The sequence below is a fragment of the Lytechinus variegatus genome, chromosome 1, assembly GCF_018143015.1.
Source record: "Lytechinus variegatus isolate NC3 chromosome 1, Lvar_3.0, whole genome shotgun sequence".
Lineage (NCBI taxonomy): Eukaryota > Metazoa > Echinodermata > Echinoidea > Temnopleuroida > Toxopneustidae > Lytechinus > Lytechinus variegatus.
In genome coordinates this window covers 37534280-37560058 of record NC_054740.1, presented here as the reverse complement: position 1 = coordinate 37560058, position 25779 = coordinate 37534280, and the positions used below count along the sequence as shown (strand labels likewise).

The following is a 25779-nucleotide window of genomic DNA, read 5'->3' as shown; positions in this document are numbered from 1 at the left end:
GGAGGTCTGTATGAGGTATGGGCAATCCCCCCAATGACATAAGTCCTAGTTTTACATGTTACTTTCCGAGGTGGGCGTTTCATAAAGCTGTAAGCTTGTAAGTGACTTTACAAATGGTGATCCTTTCTTAGGAATACTGTACCAATGAGGATCTGTTGCATATCATTTACCACAAGAAAGGATCACCAGTCATCCCTAAAGTTGCTTGTAACTTGCAGACAGCTTTATGACATATCCACCTGGGATATAGTGATTGGGTATTCCATAGTCCAGCCATTAACTCTTTTCATGAAAGAGAAATCACAGCTTTTTCAGATATATTTGCATAAAGGAGTCATTAGGTGGATCGGCAACTGAAAAACTTTGAATCCTATCTAACTTTTAACAAAATCTATCACATCTTGGGAGTACTTTATGAAGCATTGTATATGTGTGATCTTTATTGGTCACTGTTATAAGCTACTGAAATACTTGCACGTGACTGGCTGAAAGGAATCTTGTCAGTTTAAAAAACTTTATGACACTACCAGTTATTTTGTAACACTAATTTCTAGCATGATTCTGAAAGATTTCAGCAGGTGTAACATTCCAGGCAGCTTGCATGGCTGCATGTACCTTCGAATACAACATTATCATCTACAAGTAACTGGACAAACGCAAGTATATGACCTCACTTCCTCTCCAAAATACATTGCTCGGCTTACTTTGGATCAGAATTGGCCCTGAATTTCCACTCATCCTCGCAGGCAATCTCCATCAGTGTAAGCCTTGCCAGGAGACTGCTGGATCCCATGTAATCGATCCTGGACTCCAGGCTCTCCAGCTGGAGCTGTAGATCATGGTGAGGCTCCTTGCCAGGGATCTTGACTTGACTACCTGGATCACAACAATTATATTATAATGGTTATAACTTCACATTTCCCATTTTTCTTCACCTCCCCCACCTTTTCTCTCTCTCCTTTTCCATCAAAAGAACTTAAGTGAAACAAATATCTTAATCTATTTTTGTTTAAAAGCTGAACATCAGACCTATTTGTTTGTATCATTTTTTTTAAAAAGGGAAAACACAAGTTCTCATTTCCTCCTTGTCCCCCACCCTTTCTCTTCTGTCCCCTTCTTCACTTCCATTCACATCCCTCCTTTAATATTTACAATGGTATTCCTTATACAATATTCAAATGGAATGAGGGGGGGAGGGGGTGTCTTTATGGGGGCTATTTTCCATACTCATGTTCCATGAAACTTCATTCTGTGCTGTATTAATCAAACTGCTTGTTACATTACTGTAACTCTTGCACTTACTAGGGAATTTTCACATTTATTTTCATTCATTTATCAAGTACTTTTTTTGAAGGGGGTGGGATTGCACTTATTACCATGTGTTGTCCCTTGAGTAAAAATCTTCATCATTTAACCAGCAAGCAGCAACTTGATAATTCAGAACCCATAATTCTCCAAAAAAACGAGACTTGTAACTTACTGGTACAACTGAGTTTGGAGACCTCAAGAAGTCCACCGATCACCCCGCCTTTAGCCTCAAGGCTAGAGTTCTTCAGACCTGTAGTGATCTTGAAGATCCGATGACCAGTACTGTCGATGGTCAAGTGGGTTTGACATCGGAGATCTTCAGTTGACCACCTGAATCGGTCAATAAAAGTGGACAAAGTACAGGGAGGGATATTGAAAATACATCTTTAATCAAACCCTAACCACGCCAGCCAACCAACCAACAAAACCATGCTTGAGAGGAATATCTGTAGATCAAACCTGTTTTCAGTATTGAGTGTCAGTATTACCACACAGCGTGCTTTTCCAGGTTTTTTAAAAATTATGTTTTGTGCAGGAATTTGCAATTTAGAACAGGAGTTTCGTTAAGGCGAGCACATAACACACCCGCCTGTAAGGAAAATTGATGACTTCAGTACAAGCTATGCCAAATAAGAGACCACTTATGGACTTACAATGTGCTTCCCATGACATTGCTCATGTTCATGTGAGTGTCGACCTTGGTGAAGTTGATAGCCAGGAGAAGGACAGTCTTCCAGGAAGGTCCAGAGACCAGGGATCCTGAACTGCTACAGGTCGCCTGGGAATGGCTGTGCTCCGATCCGGATGGCTCCGATGACTGGCTGGTGGTCTCCTCTTTGGATAATCTCTTTTCTAGAAGGATTCAAAGAAATAAATAATTGGGTTTTTTAACTGATCTTTGTATTTATTCTTCATAGAAAGATGATCTCAGTCTGAGGAATGCTTCTCTTTCTGTTTGTTCAACACTGTGCAAAAATGAAATATGCAAAAATGTAATATGCACGGCTAGAGTGGATGTGTGGTCTCCTCTAAATTGGATAGTCTCTTTTAAGGATTTGAGAGGAGAAAGAATTGCTTTTCTTAATCCCTCTATCGATTTTGTATAGAATGATGTCATTTTAAGAAATACTTATCTTTCTGTTTGTTCACATTGTTCAAAACTATATCATGCTAAACTAGAGTTAATAGGTGGTCTCTCTTTGGATAATCTCTTTTCCAGAAGAGTTTGGGAGAAGAAAGAATTGCTTTTCTTTATCCCTCTATTGATTCTGTACAGAAAACTATCTCTGTCTAAGGTGTTCTTTCCTTTCTATTTTCACACTCTACAAAAAAAGTATCGTGTTTACCATGTGCCATCTATCGTGTAAAAATTGCACCTGAACAATTTTTCAAAAAAAAAAAAAAACAGGTTATCAAGGCTGACCTGTATAATGAAATCGTGTTAGGGAATCTCAAAGCAATCATATATGCTATTCAGGTAGTATTTCAAAATTCTCTCACCTGTAACCATCCTCCTGAGATCAGGGCTACTCCGAGGGGGCGGTGTCCCACCCATCAGGGGGGTGCCCGACTGAGAGAGCGTGGGGGAGGAGGGGCTAGGCAGCTGAGAATAGATACTAAAGAGGCTCGGGGATGGAGGGTTATAGGGGAACTTCTCCCTACTCCCTTTGGAGCCTGGTGAGGTAGGAGAGGGGTCATCGGTGGCAGACGCGGAGGGGGCGGTGGAAGAAGGGGTGCCGGTCACGCTGCTGGCGGTAGAGGTTGGGGTTCGTTTCCGTTGGTAGCGACGGGGAGGAAGGTCAGTGAAGCTGTCTTCGGAGTCGGTGGACGTATCACTGGACAGAACTGGAAGAGACAGCATATAACAATGTTGTTACTGGTTGGCCCATGTGTAAATTTCTTTTCTATTATACTTTCATTCAGAAGTATAAATGCATAAAAGCCAAAATTTTCTGACCAAAATGTAGGGGATGATTTTGCTCTAAAATAGGAAACAAAGATCATTACTTGTTGGAGTAAACAGTAAAAATATTTTTAATTTTTTTTACAATATACAGAGCAACAGTAACTGTTCAAAATAAGTCGATTTTCAAAGCTTCAATTCAATCCCAGAAGAAATTCAACTAATTACAGACAAGGCTCATGACCTACTATTGGTTATGAACCGTGTGACTATCTCTATTTTGAGGTGTGAACAGTTAGGTGCAATGACAGTGGGTGATCTGAAGTTTGTTGATGACCTGTTAGTGTTGATGTTGGTCAGATCTTCACATTTGAACAGCACCAAAATAAAAATAGAACTGGGGTCTTGGGACAAATTTCAATTGGTATAGAGCTATCAATAATCTGATTTGGACCATTATATTCTAATCTTAGATTATTGTGCTCCCAACACTGAAAACTGAACTAAAAATCATCTAGCGTTTTATCTTTTGGTGTTGGTCTGATTTTCACATCAACCCAACACTAAAACAAAAATAAAAATGGTCTTGGGACAAATCTCACTTCAGTTGGCATTGTGCCATCTATAAACTGATATGGACTACTACATGTATATTGTAAGCTGGAGCTATCACAGGCAATATAAACTGTGCTTCCAACACCAATGCCAGCACAGACACCAACAATCACCCGTGTCTTACTTGTTGATGTAGCTTCATCCTCAGGCGTTGACATCTCATCCTCCTGCTCCTCTTCTCCAAAGAACAACCTCTGGACGATGGACTTACGATACCACGCCTTGGGGAACGCAAGGACCTCAGTGAGGCGCCTCATGTCATAACGAAATGTTGCCGATCCAACATCACACATTACTGTCAAAGATTAAAATAAGAGAAGGCAGATGAACATCAATGATTGGAGGGCTGCTCAATGTTGCATATTTCTAGGGTAATTTGCCTGGTTAACTGAAAATTTGTCCTTGAGGGAGGTACATGTTATTTTGGGCGAGGTGATCTCGAAATAGGTACATTCTTAAGGGAGGTTCCCATCGGCTGAGGTGCTTCAACGAGAGTGGTGTTTGGGGAATCCTATGGGGGTGCTGTCCTCCTGGGAGAGTGGATCTGTTAGCTTATATCATGATAAGGACATACAAAGTTCACATACCATGTACCATGTTTACTAATAATACTAATAATATGGTCCTTAAATATTGCATAATATTTATGATCTCTATGCGCTTTACATATCAGTTATTTATTACATAATGAAATCAAGCAATTATTAGAGATTCATTACACTGCAATATTATTCTACAAAATACTATTTATTATGTTTACTGGGTGCTGTTTCGTAAAGCTGTTCTTATTAAGTTAAGAATGACTTTATGAACGACCGGTGAACCTTCATTCACGCTAAACCATCACCAATGAACATTTTGGTGTATACCATTTACCACAAGAAAGGATCACCTGTCATTCTTAAAGTCCCTCTTTACTTGAGAAACATCCACCAGATAGCATACTGATAATACACTACCGGCAAATTTCTCTGCGAATGGGAGGGCTTGTACGAGCAAACAAAACAAATCTTACTTGAAAACTTGTTCAACGTGGCTGCATTTTTTGAGCCTGTGATGGTCGCTGATGACAGGGATGTGCTGTCTGATCTCAGGGACTCCCCCAACCTTCGACTCTCTTCTGCTCCCGCAACCACGGTCTGGTCACCGGCAACGGTTGGTCGAAGTTTGTGACGCTTCCTAGAGACGTTGACCCTGACAAAGGTCACCTCAAGAGAGAGGGCGTCCTTGCGGGTGCTTCCTGATGACAGTTTGGATGTGTCGTCATGTGTGTCCCCTATGTTGACAAATAAATTAATTATGAGCCATATTCACAAATTCAAAATAAGCTACATTGACAAATGAATTCATAATATATAAACTATATTGACAATATATAGTAACTGAATATTTTCATTAATGGTTTAGCATGTCATCAAGATAATGAATGTCTTGTCCAAATTAAAGCTCTTTAAAGAAAAAAATAGGGCCGCCAAGTTCATGTCACACAGAAGAATGTCTCATTGCATACAACGTTATGGCATATACGTTTTTTACTCTCCTGAAAATATAACCTTCTTTAGATAAAAAGGACTTAGATTTTGTAGTTAAAAAAGTACACACATGCCCAAAGCCAAACAAAGCAAACAAACATTACAACAAAAAGATTTACCAGAGAGACTCATGTTAGAGAACATCTCCTCCACGAGCTTGCCTCCATCCCTCCTGAACTGACTGCCGCCGTAGGGATGGAAGATGACCAATGAAAAGTTGGAAAGGACGGCAGAGAGACTCATATCAGCCTTGTTTGCTTCCTCCCGGATCTCTTCACCAGAGAGGTGGCGGCTTCGGCACCGGCTGAAGGACAGTCTCGAGGCTAGAAAGAAAACACAGCAATGTAGAATAATCAGATTGGATGGGCAATCAACAGTGATGCAAATGGTTAAAGGATTTTGTGTGATGCATCATGGGAAAAGAAAAAAAGTATGCTCATCATAACCTAATAGTTGATACAAGGATGTCACTTAGGCTTGATAAAAAAGTCTGAAAATCATCTAGAATGACCCTTTTCGTACATGGAAGAAAATGTGTCGAAAAAGGTCTTCATGCAGACTTTGGTCTGAAATTTGGCACAGTCCCCACTGGGCCAATTTAGATCACCCCGTCATGTCACCAGAGATTCCTGATGCTAACCCCTTCCCCACAATGATTCTCCCCTCCCCCAGGCCGTTCCTACCTTTGAAATCATTCCTGGTGTCCTGCAAAACTGTCTCACTATGACCACCCTCAGTCATGTCATCTGTGAATCTGAATGCTTTCCTCCCTCCCCTCTCCCCCACCCTCTTCACTACAACTTTCGCTTCCCCACTCCCATTCCCTCCTTTCCCAGACCCTTCCCTACCTGTCAGATCATCCCTGGCATCCTGGAAGTCTGCACCACTCCGATCACCTCCAGTCGTGTCGCCCGAGAATCCTGAGGTCTGCTGCCCTCCCCTGGATGAGAAGGCAAACTCGACGCAGGGGAGCTGAAGAAGACATTCCACCTTGGAGGCCGGTAGGCAGCTGAGATGGACGAGGGACGGATCCATGCAGACGTAGACCACCACGTCCACAGGGAAGGTGGTGTAATCCAAGGAGGATGACGACACTAAAGAGTTGGCGGATGCCTCGAGGTTGGGCGGGTTTGCATCAAGGTTTTCTGCAAGACAAAGGAAACCATCATTATAAGTGAATACCCCTCTACTGGCAAGATAGTTAGATGACATTTGCTCCTGCTCCAATTGCTCCAGGCTTTATTTCATCTAAGATGCTGGGTTAAGGTTGCAGTAGGATTTTATGTAGGATTAGGGTAGGATATAGTGGTAAATTCAGGGTTGAAGTTAAAGTGAAGCAATTGTTGCTGGAGCAAACGACATGGAACCGGCAAGATATGTGATTTTTAACAAGCTTCGTAAAATTTCTGTAGCTACTAAGTGTATAATGATACTACCATTGAAGTGTAGTTTTTAATGATATTCATTAATTATCTAAATCAAATGTAAAACAAAAAAGCTCATTTCCTCATCTATTCAATAACATATATGAATCATTTCCTATAATTATTCTTATATTTTATTATTGGTTTCCCCTTTTCAAGCCTTTGAGGCCTTTAGGGACTCCTTTTTCTGTCATTATTTTAAAAAAATCTCATTAATGTTTCATGATTATATTTGCACATTTATGATCAATTGCATTACATTTACATGTTTTTACATGTATTGAAAGAAAGGAATGAGAGTATTTGTTAGAAGTGAACAGAAATTCTATGGCTTGAATTCACAAAGGTGGTTTTCAAAACCCATGGTTGAGTCCATGGTGTATGCAGATTTCCTGTATAAATTATGCTTATTTTACAGAGTATATTAAAAAATGTCCAATGCTGATGCGCGCTTTTGTCACAGTGCGACAAATTGACACCTGTTGCCATGGTTATCCACGATATTTTATTCATGAGTCCACTTTTTGAAGAGTGGACTCATTACTCAAAACAGTGGACTCATGAATAAAATAGCGTATCTAACCATGGTAACAGGCGTCAATTTGGCACACGGTGACAAAAGGGTGTATCAGCATTGGGCATTTTTTATACGTGCGCCCGATACGCGCTAAATTAAGCGTATATTTACACAGGAAATCTACATAAGCCATGGACTCAATCGTGAATTTTCTAATCCACCTTTGTGAATTCAGGCCATTATTTTTAATATATAACACTATTTTTATTACCTCATCAAAATTACTATATGAAGATTCCTCTCTTACCTGATGAAGGACTGGTTAGCATCATGCCAATATTGGATGGAATCGTCTCTAGAGCTTGCTCCAAGAAATCAAGGAGGCTCGTGGTCACAACAATTTCCTTGGTAAAACAAATGACAAAACGGGAAAATGTAGTCGATGAAATTCATCTTAAACATTGATTACTCATGAGCAATTCGCATTGTAAAAATCCTATCATAAATCAGGATTTTTGCTACTAATTCATATCAATGAAAGACTAAAAAAAAAATTTCCCCTTTATAATCGGCTGAGAATACACGAGTAAAACGCACAATTTGGTCTATGACATTCTATATAGTATTGCACAGCTGCCAACCTGAACAAGAACATTTCAGTATTTTCAAGGCTGAAAATCAGTATTTTGGTGAGGAAATTAGTATTTTCACAGGAATACCATAGGACAACACATAAACTGAAACTTAAGAAAATCAGTATTTTGCATGATATCATCAGTATTCTTCTCTATTATCAGTACTAAATACAGAAAATCAGTACTACTTGGCAGCTCTGGTATTTGATCCTGCATTTTCAAATGGGTTAATCAAGGAGGGAGAAGGAGAATGTTTCATGAAACAAAATAGTTTGTGAACTCCACTCTGAGCAAATCAAATGCAAGGATTTCAATAGCTTCTAACAATAATCAGTGAAAATCACTGACTGTTTCTGCTTGATGAAATGCTCTGCGTTGGGCACCTCCCTGCCGAGGTCTATTTTGTGGCTTTGCGGTCTTGTGGTTACGAACCCCATCATTCAATCTCAGGGACATGGTTTCCATTCCCAGCCATGGCATGCCTTTTCCTTCAGCAAAATATTTACCCACATTGTGCTGCACTCAATCCAGGAGTGGTGAATGGGTATCCAGTACGAAATAATTCCTTAAATGCATGAGCGCCTATATACACATAGGCAGTGCAGCCAAAGCCAGGGTAATATCTGCGTTTTGTATCCTCAGGCAGAAAGCGCTTTATTAATCCAGCTATTATTATTATTGTTATTATTATTACAAATACTAACCTCAGCTGGAGTGAGTAACCTTGCCCAACAGAACAAGCAGCCTCTTCTGGCCCCATTCTTCTTCTCCACCGCTCCTTCGGTCGTGGATAGACGAGGAGATGACTGCATTGAAGTACTTGCTGTATCGGTGTTGGTGTCCTGCTTGTTATCTGGCTCTGACTGGTATTCAACCTGTACAAAGGAGGAGCGGTTTGGTAGATAAGTCAGTAAATAATCTCTCTGTGCAGATTTAAAGTGTCTCCTGGTGGCCCGAATTTGCAAAGGTGGTTTTGAAAACCAAGGGTTGAGTCCATGGTTTATGCAGATTTCCTGTATAAATTACCGTGACTCGGGCGCGTGTATAAAAATGTCCAATGCTGATGCCCGATTTCGTCAGTGTGCCAAATTAATGCCTGTTACCTTGGTTAGATACGCAATTTTATTCATGAGTCAACTGTTTGAAGAGTGGACTCATGAATAAGATAGCATGGATAACCACAGCAACAGGCTTCAATTTGGTGCACTGTGACAAAAGCCTGCATCAGCATTGGACATATTTTATACACACGCCCGATACGTGCTAAATTGAGCTTAATTTATACAGGAAATCTACATAAACATGGATTCAACTGTGGGTTTTCAAAACCACCTTTGTGAATTTGGGCCAAAGTGTCTCCTTGTGAACTAACGATCATGGCTCCATTTCCATCTACGTGGGATTAATGACTATCCAACTATTGGCATACCTCCCTTTGTTTCATAGATACATACAATTAAAAGCAATCCTTGAATAGGACTTCCATTAGAGGCCTCAAAACAGCACAGGGGTTGATATTTTGCCAGACGGCAAAGAAGCATGACATCCGTTAAACAACTTCATGTTCTCTGCATCTGCAAACATGTAATGGTATCACAAATTGTGTATATGTTTTGCCTCTTTGCGTGTGTAATGTATGCAAAAAATACCAGCATTTGGGAAGACATTTTTTTTTCTTCCCTTTGGAGCTTGATTTTGTTTTTCTGAAAATAAGTCATTAATAACAGCTAAAAACATATATTTCATATGGGTTATGGTGTATTTACATTTATTTATCTGCATATACAGTGATGTCTATTTTTGCCAAATAATTTCCATTCATGTTGCAAAGGGAAAAAAAGATATGACCATTTGTTTTTGGGGGGGGGGGAGCTTCAATGTTTATGCTTGATTTGAAAAAGGAACCATGTCATTTCTTGTTATGTGTACTGATGATGAACATTAACAAACCAGAGTTATTAAAAAAAAAAAAAAACGAACTTCATGTTCTCTGAAAGGGCCCTTTTAATGAGGATAGATGATTGACCGATGATCACCAGCACATTGCCTGGGTTTTGAATCTGGGTCCCAAATGCACAATTTCTATAACAACTACATTATCAACCAATCAGATTGATAGATTTCAGTACCTTTTTACAGTTATTGCAAATTTCTTGTTATAACAGCTTTCATGAAAAGGACTCCTGGTTCAACAATTTACAAGACCACCATCCCATTGCACTTCCCCCATGGCAAGGATAGCTACTAGCTTGGCATGTTCTGAACAAACCTCTCTATTCTTATTTGAGAAAGGGGGAAACCATGATCAAGAAGAATAACTAGGGGTTAAGGCCCTGTCACATCCTTCCGTGCAAGACTTGCCTGTGACTTGCGGGTAACTACTGTTGCTACCTGCGGGTCACCCTCATTGACAGTATCTCGCACGCATGTCACACGCATTTCCAGGAGAAGCGCACGCAAGTCTTAATTTGCATGTAGAGAAGTTTTGAACATGTTCAAAACTTTTTTGGAAGTGCCATGGTGTAGCGGTTCTGACTCTCGCCTTGTAATCAGAGGGTCGTGTGTTCGAATCCCACCATGGCCTAACGTCCTTTGGCAAGGCGTTAATCCACACTTTGCCACTCTCGACCCAGGTGTTAAATGGGTACCTGGTAGGATGTGAAAGCCTATATGTAGTATGCCTATCAATCGAGTCTTGGAACTTGTTGGAATGCTCCCCAGGGAGTGGGGAAGGTACATACATTGTATGCGGGCATGCAAGGATCTGATGACCGGGGTAATAATATGTCTATAAAGCAGTTAGAAACGTCGTTCCAATGCATTAAGCACTATATAAATGCGGAATATTATTATTATTTTTTGCGGATAGCTGCGGGCAATCAACCGCAAGGCCTGCATAGTACGATGTGACAGAGCCTTTGAATTCATGTGGATGGCATATTACCACTCAGCTGGCATACATATATCCTTAAAAAAAAACAATATTTTTATAAAACATGGAAATTTGAATAACAACAAACCTTGACATCAACCGCTGGTAAGTTGAAGAGGGCAAAGCCCTGAGACGACAACATTAGGGGCAGCGTGCTACCTTTCAGCTTCATTCCCGACGTTGATGAGGACGATGCAGAGGAGAGTTGTGACTTGACCCCAGGTTTGCGGGATGGGGACGACTCAGTGGAGTTCCAGGGTCTTCTGGATTCTTGCTTCAAAGCACTTGAGGGAAGACAGTGAGCAAGAGGGGTGGAAGAGAATTAATAAAAAATCTTTGGGGTATGGATTTTAACAGTTAGATGCTTTAAAAACAGTCATGGTTTTAAATACACCCTCAATCTTCATTTGTGAATAATTTCATTTATTCTGAACAAATCAAGGCTGTTCTATCTTGATTGATCCAAAATGTGCTGCACTTAATCCAGGGGAGACTTAAGGTTGCACTTAAAAGCAGATGCGTACATAATATGCAACACGCAATCTCATTGATTAATGCACAGTAGTGCACATCCTCTTCATACGATCTGACCAATATAGTCATGCCTTTTAGAACACACGCAACTTGGCATTTAAGTGGGACTTTTAAGTCATGCTTAAATCTTTGTGAAACACCCCCCCCACCATGAGGCAAATAGGTACCAGCTACAAGTAATTCCTCAAAAAAGCTGTGAGCACTGGAATCGATAGCCTAGCTTAGCCAAGGTATTATACAGTTGTGCTCAAAAGTTATTGAACTCTATCACAAAATACACTCCTTTATGCTGAGTGTTAAATGCAGACAAAAACACTTAAAGGGGAATCCAGCCTTGGCCTTAAACAGTTGTGTTGGGAAGGAGAAAAATAAATTAAACAGAATGGTGAAAGTTTGAAAGAAATCGGCCAAGCAGTAAGAAAGTTATAGCTACTTTAAAATTGAAATCACTAATACTATGTAGATTCCAAATTGGCAACTGGGTAATTAAATTATGACAAGGGGCAAGGACAACTTTCCCATAGGCCATGTACTTTATTATCAGGGATTTGTGGTTTTCTCCTAAGTACCCATTCCCCCGGGGCAGTAATCTAAATATAACCCATGTAGTATATTGTTTTATGTCCTCATGAAAGAAAAATGTAATTTGAAATAAAACTTTTGGGAAAAATGACATTTTAGCCATAATATGTATTGGAGTCCATGGAAGAGTAGTCCTTGCCTTACATCACTATGACATCACATATGCGGCCAATTTGAAGTCTCCATGGGTAAAGTGATCACCAATATTTACAATTTTAAAAAATTCATAACTTTCTTGTTGTTTGTCCAATATTGTTCAAACCTTCACCTATGAACTTGTCTGATTTTTCTTTTTCTTATAAAAATAAGTTTTTATTTGGGTTGGATTCCCCTTTAAGGTGTTCGGCGGGTCCAGAGAAACAGATTTTATTGAGTATATTTTATCACTTGACTTGACAATATTTAAAGACACGGTAGAACTTGAACAAGTTTTAAAAAGGTTCAGTTTCTGGTGGGGTTCACAAATTTTTGAGCATCAATGTAGGAGAGCCTTGAGCTGTTAAAAACGTGGATGTGTGCGCTATACAAATACCCCATACTATAATATTATTATGTTTGAACCTGCAACCCTCTCTTTGACAGGCAAATTGGAACCACCTGACCACAACATTTTTACAATATAACCACAAGTAATGCAGATGATATCCTTACTCTGGCAAAAGATGATCGTTGGGGGCTGCAGGTGGGCCAGGCCTGTGACAGTGCAGGGTCAGCTTGCCACTGTCTATGAAGATGCTCACATCCAGGTGAAGCTGTAGCTCCGGTTCGGGCGCCACGGACCTTGCAGGGGAAGTGGCGTTGCTGGTGCGGTCCCTGGCTGCACTAGACCGACTCAGAACCGTAGAGGGGGCTGTTCCATCCTTTCCAAGTAGCGTGCTGGAATGGCTAGGGTTTTATAAGTTGAAGGTAAAATGATCAGAATCTCTGTATTGGTCACGAACAGTTCAGACAAAAGTAATTACAAGTTGGATCGGAATGACTGAACTTCCAAACAGGATAAGATGCTCTGAAGGAATCACACATAGCAGAAGGCACAAAGCTAGAACTGATAGATCTGAATGGTTTGTTGGTATTATGAACTCTGAGTGTAAGAATACTTCTATTTCAAACTGTAGTGATGATTCAAGTCAAATTGATAGCAAAAATATTTTTAAAAGGGGGAAACACCAGTTTATGCAATTTTGTTTCCAATAAGATATTCATCCTCAAAATGTACAAGATACAAGTATCATCAAAGTATAAAGGCATCAGATACTACTCCTAAATAACAATGATAAAACAACACGTATCAACCCAAAGACAAGGAATCAAGAGGCCTTCTCACCTTCCATCCGCGTCGTCCATGGCCGATTGTCCGCTGTACCTTTCCTTTTCTTCCTCTTCTTCCTCCTCCTCTTCTTCTTCCGTATCACTGCCATCAAGGTTACTGGTCATAGGAGTGGAATGCAGGGTCAGGCGTCTCCGGATGCTCTTCCTGCTCTGTCGTATCTCCTCCTGCATCAGAGACAATGCGGAGGATGAATAATAATAATAATAATATAGGTATATTTACCCAGGGAAGCCGCTTCAGTTCCGAAAACTGTTCTCCCAGCGGGCCCTGCTATTATTATTACCCCGGCTTTAGCTGGGCTGCCTAGGATGCATGAAGATGGTTTATTTCCGATTAGTCTAAAGCCAATTCGTCCCATTCCCAACTTGTTTACTATCATTTGGTCTACCATCAGTTCGTCCACTCCCCACAGGGTCTAACTGCCATGACATCTACTCACCATTTTGTCTAATAACCAGTTGGTCCCACAGACATTTAGTCCATATACCATCTGGTGTAACTGGACTAAGTGTTAATTGGGCAATATGACTACCAGTACAAAAAGAGTATTTTTGGTTGGGTGTCTTTAACTCATAGGCATGTATTCTGAAAGAGATTTTAATTGTATCATGGTACATAACCATGGTTAATACAGATTTTATCTATCATCGCGCTTCAACTACGCGCTCTTTGCCACAAGCGTGCATTCATAATTGGGCTTTTCTTTGTGTATGCTATTAAACAAATGTACAACTACAAGTGTACAAAAATCTGCATAGTTCATGGTTTCGTACCATGGTACAATTGAAACCTCTGTTGAGAATATGAGCCACAGAGGTCAAGATCTTTGTACAACTCACCTGTATTCTAGTAGGATCGCCTATGGTGGAGTTCAGGTCCAGCGGGGTCAGGCCAGAATCCATACCAAGGCCCAGACGAGACATGGGTCCCTGCCGGACATCGGTGGTCCAGCCCATGGGGGAGGCCTCGGGTGTGGTCGGTGAAGGGGTGTGGAGGGGAAGGACAAACGACACCCTGGATGGCGGGTCGGGGTACAGGGTGGAGCGGGCAGTCTTGGGTGTCTTCATGGAGGAAGGCGTGTCATACAGGCTGCTCTGATGGTGCTGGTAGTCTTTGTCATAGGGTGTCATAGGAAACCTGACAGGCAATTAAGAGTAAAGAAACATTACAACATTATACATACACATCAGGGTTGCCTGTTGCATAAAACTTTTTACCTGAGAAAACTCTGGTAAAAACTGAAAACTAAGGTTCGTCTGATTTCTGCCATTGACTTTCACACAGGGCAAAAACTCTGGTAAAAGTAACCTGAGTATTCTCAGGAAAAAGTTTTATGCAACGGGCCCCTGGGTTGGCGATTTGAACAAAAAATAAAATGATTTATTTGATTAAAATTAGATTTTTTATCTCAATCAGATTTTTTTTATCATTTATAAACGAAAATTTCTGAAAAAAGTGGAAACAAGAAAAAATATACCCCTCACACTGCAATTATTTTCAAAATCATACATTTAACAACTAATATTATAATCAACTTCTATTCTACATGTATTTCATAATAAAATCCAGTCAAAATAGAATTTATATAGAATATGAAAGTCATGATGAAGATGCTGTTTTCTGCATCCTCTCGTGTAGGGTATTTAGCTCCTACTGACTGGTTAGGTCCAAGTTGAGGAACTGCCCTTGTACAGCTAATGTTCAATCAAATTTCTCCCTCATTTTTATTTGGGGGAGGATGGGATAGATGATAATAATTATATTTGATGGCTTTATTTCACGGAATACCAGAAATATTCCACTCGTTAGTGCCAATATTCCACTCATCTGCGATTGGCCCAAACTCTTGGAATATTTCTGGTATTCCATTCCGAGCCATCCAATGTACTATAAATATCTTCCAATGACTAGACATAATGTTGAATTTGATTTGTTACTCACGTCGATTGCCTGACGTACGAAGCATGTCTTTCCTTTTGAGAGCGTATCAAGGGGGCACCCTGTGGCTTTGTACTCTTCCTACGAGAAGACTTGTCTCTGCCTGAAACCTACAAAATAAAAAAAAAGATGTCAACAGTTTATTTACATGTACTTGTCTGATATGTATATTTGTTTTAACACAAACAAATCTCAGTTGTTATTGAACAAGATTTACAACACTATTACAAGAAACAGATCGCTCTTGAAATAAATCAAAACAAAATATCAAAATGCTATAATATATACCCAATTATTTACCACAATTTATTTCATTCTAGCACTAGATACATGCATATGAGCTGCTACTGTAAACGCTCTTATTATCGCGAGATTAATTTTTCGCGCTTGGCAGCTTCAAAACACATTCGCGGGTTCTTGAATTCGCACTGCACATTCCACAATCACACAGTCACTTCCTTCTTTCCCATCTTTGAATGGTTTTAATTAACATTTCAGCAATGAAATTGTATTTTCTGATCATAATTCTAGCTGTAATTCAGCATTGTTTTGATCCAATCATGACCTTTTGGCCTTTGGGACATTTTGCGCAACTCTTCTTTGCCTGGCGGACATCGGGGAGGGCAAAACAGAAGCCCTGCTGGCCTGATACAGACGGCCGAGCACCGGGGGAATTACTGCAATTCATAGTGCATGGGATCAGTCAACAAACCTGTACGATCGACAAGACGTCTTCTTAAAAACTGAACAAAATCTAAACACTCACCAATCAAACAGCAAAATCAACTTATATTTCAAGCAAAATCATTATTCAAATACCGATGTGCGACTATTAAAAGAAATGATCGCATTGGAACAAATTCTCGCGATGCATATGATTTTGGACTTGCGAGCTCAAGCTTGCTTGCTTGCTTAAAGGGGAATGAAAGCCTTTGGAATAATGCGACAAGGATGTGTGATGTCACATGTGAGCAACTTTTCCTTTGATGGACTATAAAATACCCTCAAAATGTCTCTTTCTGCTTTTTCTTATTGTGATACAAACTCTTCATCCAAGATGTATCCTTTAAAAATCTGTATTACATGCCCTCCTCTAGAAAGAACACATGATCTACTGATAGATGTGATAAGAGGCAATTTAAGTGAAATATATACAAAAATAATGGGGAGACTTGTTCACAAGTGACATCACACATCTTTGTCACATTGCAAATGTGAGGATCTCCATAGCATTAGTGATCGCAATATTCAAATGTTCATAACTTTCTCATTATTTGTCCAAGTTTTCTCAAACTTTGGTTGTTCTGTTCTTTGATTTTTCTTTTTTTCACACAATCTATCTTGTTACAAAGGTTTCATTCTCCTTTATCTGTCACCCTCTATACTAGGTCAAATTATGCAGTCTCTTTGCCAAAACGATACACGCAATTTACCCGTGGTTCAAAACTTGCACTTAAATAGATGCTCATAAATTCGCGCTCGCCGATCTTGCCACGAAATCCATAAAACTTTCCACTTTTACAGTGTATCAAGAGCAACTGAGTTTCTGTGACTCATTTCCATTGAAAATATATTTGGATATTTTAATGGATTAAAGAAGAGAGATCATATAAAAACAACTCAATAGACACCTTTACACCTTTGCAAGTAGACTGAGCAGTGTTGGCTCAGTCGGTAACGCGTCTGCCCGTCGAACCAAAGATCGTGGGTTCGAGTCCAACCCAGGTGGATGTCTGAAGCCAGTGCATTGTGTGTAAACGTCTCTCCCATGTTTCATAGATGCAGGCTATGTTACAATGGAAAACACTCCGTCCCTCGGATAGGATGAGAGTCACCACCTTTGCACGTTAAGAACCCACTGCACTATTTGTATAAGAGTAGGGGGAAATCCCGGTGTAGTGGTCCACCTGCATCCCCCCCCAATCAGTTATTTCGGGAGAGACCTGCGGGTCATAGTGATTCAGTTCACTTTTCTCCTCCCAGGCACAGGTGACGCCAAACAAATAATAATAATAAAAAAGGTGAGAAAAAGGTAAACTCATATACATTTAACTATCAGGACATTTCCTTCAGCTTCAGCAACAAATTCACCTACATCGTGGAACACTCGCCAAAGGTGAGGTTAATGGATACCGGTAGAAAAATTCATACAAAAGCTGTGAGAACCAAAATTGGTAGCCTAACTAAGCAGAGGATAAATGTTGTAGGCGAGCCTTGAGCACCTAACAAGGGGGATACTTGTGCAATATAAATACCTTATATCGCTTTTTTATTCATGGATTCACTGTTTATATTACGAAGTCTGCCCACCTCAGCGCTTTGAAATGTCCCAACAGAGTGCCCTATTAATGTTATTATTATTATTACTATCATTATCATCATAATTTCTAGAGTAATGGATTTTTTTTCATTTCATCAGTAATATAAAGCTTACTTTCATGCCCTGTGCCTTGAGTTTCTTCCGGATGTCCCTCCTGAAATCTTTGAAGACTGCAGTCTCCATCTGTCTGAGCTTATCAGCCTCCTCCGCTATGGTGCCACTTTTGGCCCCCAATGTCCTGAGAAGATAAAAAAAGATACAAATAGGCAAGCAATTACTGCTTTATATACAATTTGTCAAAAGTCTTGAGCTGTGTATTTTAACAAGAATCCCGCCAGGAAGGCCCTATGGGTCCGGTGTTGGCATTGGTGTTGGAATTTGGATTGCTTTTCTGAGCACAAAAATCTTTTATGAGTTTATAAACTGATCCAAATCACATTACTTACATGTATATCTCAACTTCTGACAAGGTACTTTAGGTCAGAGCAAAGCTGATCAAGAAAACAGAAGGTTGGTCAATGATGTTCCCTGACTAATTTGTTATCAGCCAATCAGAGGTATGGATTTCAGTAGCTTATAACATCTGATTTTTAATGAAACACTCCCAAGAAGGGCAGACAGAGGTAGAATATCAAGCAGAGGGTTGTGGGTTCAAATCCAAGCCATGGCATAGTTTCCTTCAAGCAAGAAATGTATCCACATTGTGTTGCACTCAACCCAGGTGAGGTAAATGGGTACGGGGAGGAATTAATTCCTAGAAATGCACTGTGTGCTGTAAATAATTATGGCTGTCAAGCAACAGCCGGGGTAAGAATATCCAGGTCCTTTGGAAGTGCATAGAGACGTTATAATCATAATGTGCTATGTGCCTTACAAGAACTATTTATCATTGAAATTTGTGGAGAATTGTAGCCCAGTGGATTAGTCTTCTGACTTTGAAACAGAAGGTCGTGGGTTCGAATCCCAGCCATGGCGTAATTTCCTTCAGCAAGAAATTTATCCACATTGTGCTGCATTCAACCCAGGTGAGGGGAATGGGTACCCGGCAGGAATTATTCCTTGAATGCATGAGCGCTTAAAGGCAGCTCGAGCTAAAGAGGGTTATAATAATGATAATAACATTGCGCCTCGGAATAGAATATTTCTAGATAAATGGCGCTATACAAATGCCTATTATTACTATTATCATTATAATTTCAATAGCAATGATTCTCACCGGAGATCACTGACCACCTTGGCCTGTTCATTGATCTCCTGCATGATGGCCTTTGATTTCCGTCTGTCATCGTTACGATCCACCTTCAGTGATGTGGGTCTCTTCAGAGGGGTTACTTCCTATAGATGGAACACACAAGATTGAATACATTCTGTCTCTGGCTTCTTAAAATGCCACGTCCAACATGGGTAACGAAATTAATACTGATATGAAACTAATAATCATAGTGTCAATCTGTGCCTTAAATACATAGATACGTGTTTGAGATCATCTGATATTGAGCAAAAAAGTGAGCATGCAAGTGTGTCCTATTACCAAACATTCATAAATTAATTTGTATAACACACTTTTACACAATAAGAACACAGCTACCCATAGAACATAAAGATGTAAACATGTTACTAACATCAGTTGTTTGTTATTATCATTGAATATATGCAACAGTTTGGTGCTTTGAAAATGGTCTTGTATAATCAAAATGGTGTTACAATGGTCATGTGGTCCAGTGGTTAGAGCATTGGACTCATGTGAGTTAAAATCCGCCCTCTCCCATCATCTCCACTTTGACAAAAAGACCCAATAGTAATTTCTGCCTTGGTTATCATACTGTACCATCAGCTTGGTGTTATGCCAGCAGAAAGCTGTCCTGCTGAATTCCTACTGGAGTTACCATCACAGAAACAGAAACATTTAACATGCCACAACAATCAGCTATTCTCACCATATTCTATTATTTTGAGAAAGATAGACAAATACATTTTTTTTTACTCTTTTGTTATCTTTATCTTTAAAGTTCCTTTGGAACAATGTTGCATAGACCTAAGCATGTGAAAAATCTTTAACATTATCATTAATACTATTTTTTTTTTATTAGGCAAAATGAAAATTACATAAAGAATACATACAATTCAAATATCAAAGAATGAACAAAGTACATGCAAATGCATGTGTTTGGTAATACAATGCAGGTTGGTGATACAATCAATACAAATTTCAAATTTCAGCTGTCATTCCTGTTATTCTTTGGTACTTACCTGATCAGACAGTACATCATTGGAGCTGACTTCCTGCTGTTCAGTGACAGATGTCAGGTCAGCAATGTCATCATCAGCCCCCGTCAATGAGGTCAATGTGTTGGCCAGAGCGGTCAGCTGATGACCGATGGAGGGATCAAACTGGACATCGATGCCTTCCATTCGCCACTTGAAGTTGAGCCGCCACTGACCGATGGTGACGCGGTGGAAATCTTTAGCTGGAATGCAAATGTCAATTTATAGGACTTTATTCAATAAAAGTAAAAGGTATCCATTCTGCTTTTGTGTCATGATCCAAGAGCATTCTAAGAGTAGTGTTTTCTGTCTGTCCGTAACATTGATCACTTTACAGATTCAAGCTTTAAAGCATGAAGAGGGTAAATATTTTTTACAGCATTTCCACTCCATTGGCGATACCCCTCAAAGTGTGATCTAAATCAGTTCATTACATCGTATAAACTATCTTTTATGAACTTCAAACTTCTAAAATTTGCAAAAACTGATCAGACCCAAGGCAAGTTCTATACAAGATTAGAGTGTAAAGCATTAAATGTTTAAAAGAGAAAGTATAATGTAAAACATACCTTGGTTGCTGTTGGCACTTGAGCATACTTCATATGTTCCTTGAGGAATGACACCTGCAAACATAAGGTAAAAAAATTAGTTACAAATTTAAGATTGATGTCAAGACAAGAGGATTAGAAGATACATTGAGTGAAAGACAAGTGGTCTGAAACACATATAATAAAACTAACAAATGATGTAGAGAATTGACTGATAAATCTGGAAAAAATTTAATCTAACCAATATCACTGATAAAAAGTAGTCTGAAGCAGTTTGATATGAGCTAAATATTTACCTTGAAATTACAGGGAGATATTGCTGATGATCCAGGAGAAAATATGAAAATTACAACTAACTGAAAAGTGATCAATAATGATGGAAACATATCAAGGAATACCTTAAAATTGTTTGGGCTAACATCAAATTTGTAAGTACACAGATAGGATGGATATTTGGGGGATAAGAAGCCTATGACAGAGACTTGTCAACTCTGCAGGACAATGATCCTTGACTTACAACATGGGATATTGGTCTCCTGTCATCCATGGCTATCTGGGAATCTTCAGAATTCAGGTATGAAATGAGCCTTCGGTGGCCAGGGTATTGCTGCAGCATACGCTGATCAAGGAACTCTTAAAGGTCAGTACAAATACTTACATGAATTCATAATATGATCATAGGATGATGGTCTCCAGTCGTCCATGGCCATCTGGAAGTCTTCAGTGAACCTGAGGCAGATGGTATGAAATGAGCCTTTGGTGGCCAGAGAGTTGCTGTAGCATGCGCTGATCAGGGAACTCTCAAGGGTCAGTACCAACGCAGAGTGGCAGTCAATGTCTGCTCTTGTCCCACTCACTCCAAGGTTCTACAGGATATGAAAAATGCACCAACTCTATAACAATTTTTTTCCCAGCCAATCAGATAGAAGGATTTCAGTAGCTTTTTAACTGTTATTGCAAATTTGTTATCATAGCAAGTTTCATGAAACAGGCCCCAGAGATGACATTTGCACATAGACTTTGGAAGAAACAAAAACATGTTATCCATCGAGCAATTTTGCTTCACACTTTCAGGTATGAATGAAACCTATTATCAATGCAAAAATATCAAGCCAGACATAAAGAACTAGTGTGTTCTCTGTCATGTAAAAAATCATCTTAACAGCCTCATTATTACCTGATGAAATAAGCACATGAATGCACACATGTTTATTGCATTGCAGATGGCTCAAAAACACAATCCTAATAAAAAAAATTCTTCAGACATTTTCTGGAATACACATATGTCGATATGTGAGAATAGCAGACAGTTCAAATCATAATTCTAAGAGAAAAAATACTTAAAATGTTTTAGAGAATTAACAACTGTAATTACAGCAAACTCTTAAATATACTGTTCGTCTCAATGCGAATGTCACAGTGAGCAGTATTGAGCAAAATCATCAGAACAAGCTGAAACATCAATAAATGCTACCATCCCTTCTGCTATTTGTTGTGTCGGTGTAAGAACACCCTTAGTGAAACATTTTGGTGCACCGCATCAGTGCAGAAATGCCCACAGGCATGCTGCTAAGGGCGTTATTGCGCACATGCAATGCGCAAAAGTTTGGTGTTAATGGTGTTCATGCACCAACGTGACAATTTCCAAAGTTAGGCCTAGTTGAATTGTCATAGATGGCGTACATCCATCGGAGAAGAAACTACTCATCTTTACCTGAACCGAAGGCAGGATAGGAATGCAGATGCCCAGCTCCTGCACCGTTAGCTGCAAGAAGAGGGTGGAGTCTGCCCCCTCCTGGTTCCTGATGAGGGGCAACCGGGGGGCATCCTGGACCACGCCCTGGACGTTGTCATCCTGAGCCATCGTCTTCCACTGCTCCACCCACTGGTCGTAGGAAGAGGTGTAACTCAGCCATAGAAGTACCGCTGGGATGGGGAGGGAATACAGTACATTATTTTGTATTGATGGGACCACAATATAATAATTGATATCAAATTAGTCCCATAGGATACGACATGTACACAATAAATGTACACGTACAATGTACACAAATAAAGGTGCTTCTGTTTAATTTGTACCTAGGTCCATGCCTTAACTTCCATTATAGTTAGTTTCTTTAACCCTTATTTCACTGGAAAGGCGGGTCAATTTGACCCCCTTCCCCCTCCTCAACAAATTTTGCCAATAGGCCACAGCGGGAATTCATCAACCTTTGTTGATCTCCGACTCTCATACTCTTTATTCTTGCTTCACTTCATGAACTGCTCAGGTCGTAATATCTTAAAGCAGAAAGGTGCCACATACAGGGGATCAGACCTACATACTTTATGGAATTGCCCTTTACATATTTGTTTGTACATGTAATATAGACTAAAATTCATGTACCTACTGAATGCAAGTATTCAATGAAAACAATATTCCTTGATATGCTTCGAGATGGGAGCATTTACAAGAGCTAATTTTGTACAATTTTATTGACGTAGATTCCAGGAAGTGAACATTTTCAATGCTGTTTAGACCAAATCTTTGTGAAAACAAAACCATGGGGGGAAAATACAGTATCACAGTATGAGGAGGGATAATCATTTTGTAGGTCAGTTTCATCATTTTTCCCCCTGTATGCAAATATTTGCCTAAAATGCCTACAGCCAAGGCCATGAGGTTCAATAAAATCAAAGATGTAGGTGATCCATGTCCCAAAGTTCTCTTTCACCAAATTGTTATCAGAAACAGTTATATATTATTTTTTTTAAAGATGTTGCTCTCATCCAAACAAAAACAATTATTTCAGAAGCTTTTAAAGCAGATACAAACAAATAGCGCCATCTCGAGTCCTCAACTACTCACACCTGTCCAGTTTCCTGGCCCATAATGCTAGTATAGTCTAGTAATATAGGCCCACTTGAATGATAACATGCTAATCAACTACTCAATAAATTTATTCTCTGCAGCATTAGTACATATCTGAAAACGTATATTTCAAGACTGTATTTATAACACGCAGTCAATGAAAGACCACACAACAGTTCACTTCCTCTTTAACAACTATCCTAATTCTGTTATAAGGTTGCTTTTTTTTAATGAAAAGGAAATGTTACCTCTGTCCGCTGCACTGGACTGTACAAAGAGGGTTGGTCTATTCAAGGTAATCAGCAGTGTGTCCTTTCCTTCTGTTAGATCGTCATTGATATCCTGTTATCAAAATGGAAAAAAAATCTTTCATATTATTATCACAAGGGCAATTATGTAAAATAATCAACCTTTTTATCCATTTGTCTACTTAATTAACTAATCTATCCAAAAAGGTTATACAAAAAATTCAAAGGACGTTGTAGGCAATGTCTTTATATCAAGAGTGATGATCTATGAACTTTACTTTTTTCAATTGTCATCAGTTTAACTTCCACTCGCTATTGTCTCATCTCATCAGGAAAACATCATGTCTGGAAGAGGAAAGAGTGGAAAGGTCTGAACCAAGCCAATGACACGCTCATCTGTGCTGACCTTCAGTTCCCAATGGGATGGGTTTTTTCGAAGTAGAATTTTGCATTCTTTGTATTGTACATGAATACTTCTTTTTGTGAGTGAATATCATTTGCCACAAGAAAGGTTCACCAGTCGTTCTTAAAGTCACTTGGTAGGTGTTTCATAAAGTGGGTGGTAAAGTTGGCGCAACCTAATATGCACAACTGAAACATGTACTCAGGTACCAAGTCAGCTACACTGGGATACATCAAGCACACAAGAGGTTGGCCTGCTATGCATGAAGTCATTCATAACTTGTAACAAGCCTGGGTTGAGTGCAGGAGCATGAGTTGAGGCCTTTCTTGTTCAAGAACATCAACACATTAGCTGAGGATCAAAACTACATTAGTCAGATTGAAAGGCAAGAGTAGGAACCACTAGACCACAATGCTTCCCCTTAATAGGATTAGCAGTCAAGGAAATACAGCAACCATACCTTAACAGTATTTCGGAGTCCAATCTTGGTCTTGAAGTAGGCCATCTCATGGAACTCTGGTTCAGCCTCAATGAAGACTGGGTTCTTCACGAGGGTACCCAGGCTGAGGTTGAACTCGATGAGGGCCTTGGCAAACATCCTCATCCCATGGCCTGGATTGACTGAAGGTGAAAAAACAGGAAATTAAGAGTGATATTTTGAAACAATATCTTTAAGGATTATCATACTTTTCAAAGTTTTTTCGTGTGAAAATCTGGAAATCCATAGCTTTCTAATGAATTCAATTGAAAAAAGTTTATACAAATAAAATCTTAGCAATGAAGCAGATTGCAAAATTTTTCAAAATAAATGTAATGTAGTGTACAATATCAAACAACATAACATGATACTACTAATACCACTAATGCTAGAATGCGAACAATTAAGAATGGGAAAGAGACCGTCTACTTTAACATACTAACCAGTAGACTGTAACACAAATCCTTGCAACTGGGGAGCACTTCTTCTAAATACTTGCTAGACATTTAATCCAACAATCATCTCACTTCTTAGCCAATCAAAGTCAAGGAACTTGTAAGATAAGACAACTTATCGGACTTACATGTTGATGAAGCGCTCTCCTAGGCTCCAAAACACAAAGATTAGCGATCGATTGCTAAATGAACTGACCAACCAAGGACAACATTACAAGCGCATTTGGCGCAAAATATTGACCAGGAACCAATCAGAAGTGTACTCTCATATTTGCTATTCATCGCTAATCTTTGTGTTATGGAGCCCTGATTTTACAATTGATTTGTACAATTGACTACACATGGTGCTCAATGAAATCGATCATAACCGATCCTTACAGTAAGTCGTTAAGTCTTTTTCTTACTGGACGTTGACTGCCATTCCTATCTTCATGTGACTTGCTGTGAAAATTAATTGAAATACATCTCTCAGTTCTGAAAAGTCCTTCACTGGGCAGACAGACAGACAGACAAATCAATAACCAAAACACTATAAGGCCTTCTTCACGTCTGAGGGTGGAGAATTTCGACAAACAAATTAGAGCAAAAGAGGTACAGTTAAGTACCACTTGTCATAATTAACCTACAGATATCCAGTTGCCAATTTGAAATTTACAAAATCTTTGTGATCTCAATCTTTAAACAGCCATAACTTCCTTATCGCTCATCAACTTTCTTCCAAACTTTCACCATTTTTTTTCTCTCTCTCCTCTCTCACACAACATTGTAAGACCAATGTTGGATTTCTCCTTTGAGATATATACGGTACATACCTTCTTCTTCACCCGAGTCTGTTTCTGTATGCGGCCTGTTTGAGAGTTCAAGCTCCACCACCCCAGTCTCAAACCTGACTGCACTGGCTGTAGGACTGGTGGCTGTTACTTGGATACCCTGGTCAAACAAGATAAGAAAAACAAGGGTC

General features: G+C 39.5%; 1 protein-coding gene across 2 annotated transcripts in view; it reads right to left on the bottom strand.

Annotated features, from left to right (window-relative positions):
• The window catches only part of LOC121413232 (transmembrane protein KIAA1109-like), a 119742-nt gene that overhangs the window by 28428 nt on the left and 65535 nt on the right, over window positions 1-25779 (bottom strand). For both annotated transcript variants that reach the window (XM_041605980.1, XM_041605988.1), the window contains exons 35-58: window positions 25631-25748; window positions 24346-24506; window positions 23483-23576; window positions 22098-22309; window positions 21042-21249; window positions 20405-20458; window positions 19821-20038; window positions 18787-18905; window positions 17685-17808; window positions 15254-15360; window positions 14152-14449; window positions 13307-13476; window positions 12634-12867; window positions 10955-11150; window positions 8639-8809; window positions 7607-7703; window positions 6207-6503; window positions 5478-5681; window positions 4842-5102; window positions 3951-4121; window positions 2809-3153; window positions 1962-2160; window positions 1481-1638; window positions 705-876 (exon numbers count right to left, since the gene is read on the bottom strand). In XM_041605980.1, coding sequence (XP_041461914.1) covers window positions 705-876; window positions 1481-1638; window positions 1962-2160; window positions 2809-3153; window positions 3951-4121; window positions 4842-5102; window positions 5478-5681; window positions 6207-6503; window positions 7607-7703; window positions 8639-8809; window positions 10955-11150; window positions 12634-12867; window positions 13307-13476; window positions 14152-14449; window positions 15254-15360; window positions 17685-17808; window positions 18787-18905; window positions 19821-20038; window positions 20405-20458; window positions 21042-21249; window positions 22098-22309; window positions 23483-23576; window positions 24346-24506; window positions 25631-25748 — 4388 coding nt within the window. The remainder of the gene's footprint in view (window positions 1-704; window positions 877-1480; window positions 1639-1961; window positions 2161-2808; window positions 3154-3950; window positions 4122-4841; window positions 5103-5477; window positions 5682-6206; window positions 6504-7606; window positions 7704-8638; window positions 8810-10954; window positions 11151-12633; window positions 12868-13306; window positions 13477-14151; window positions 14450-15253; window positions 15361-17684; window positions 17809-18786; window positions 18906-19820; window positions 20039-20404; window positions 20459-21041; window positions 21250-22097; window positions 22310-23482; window positions 23577-24345; window positions 24507-25630; window positions 25749-25779) is intronic.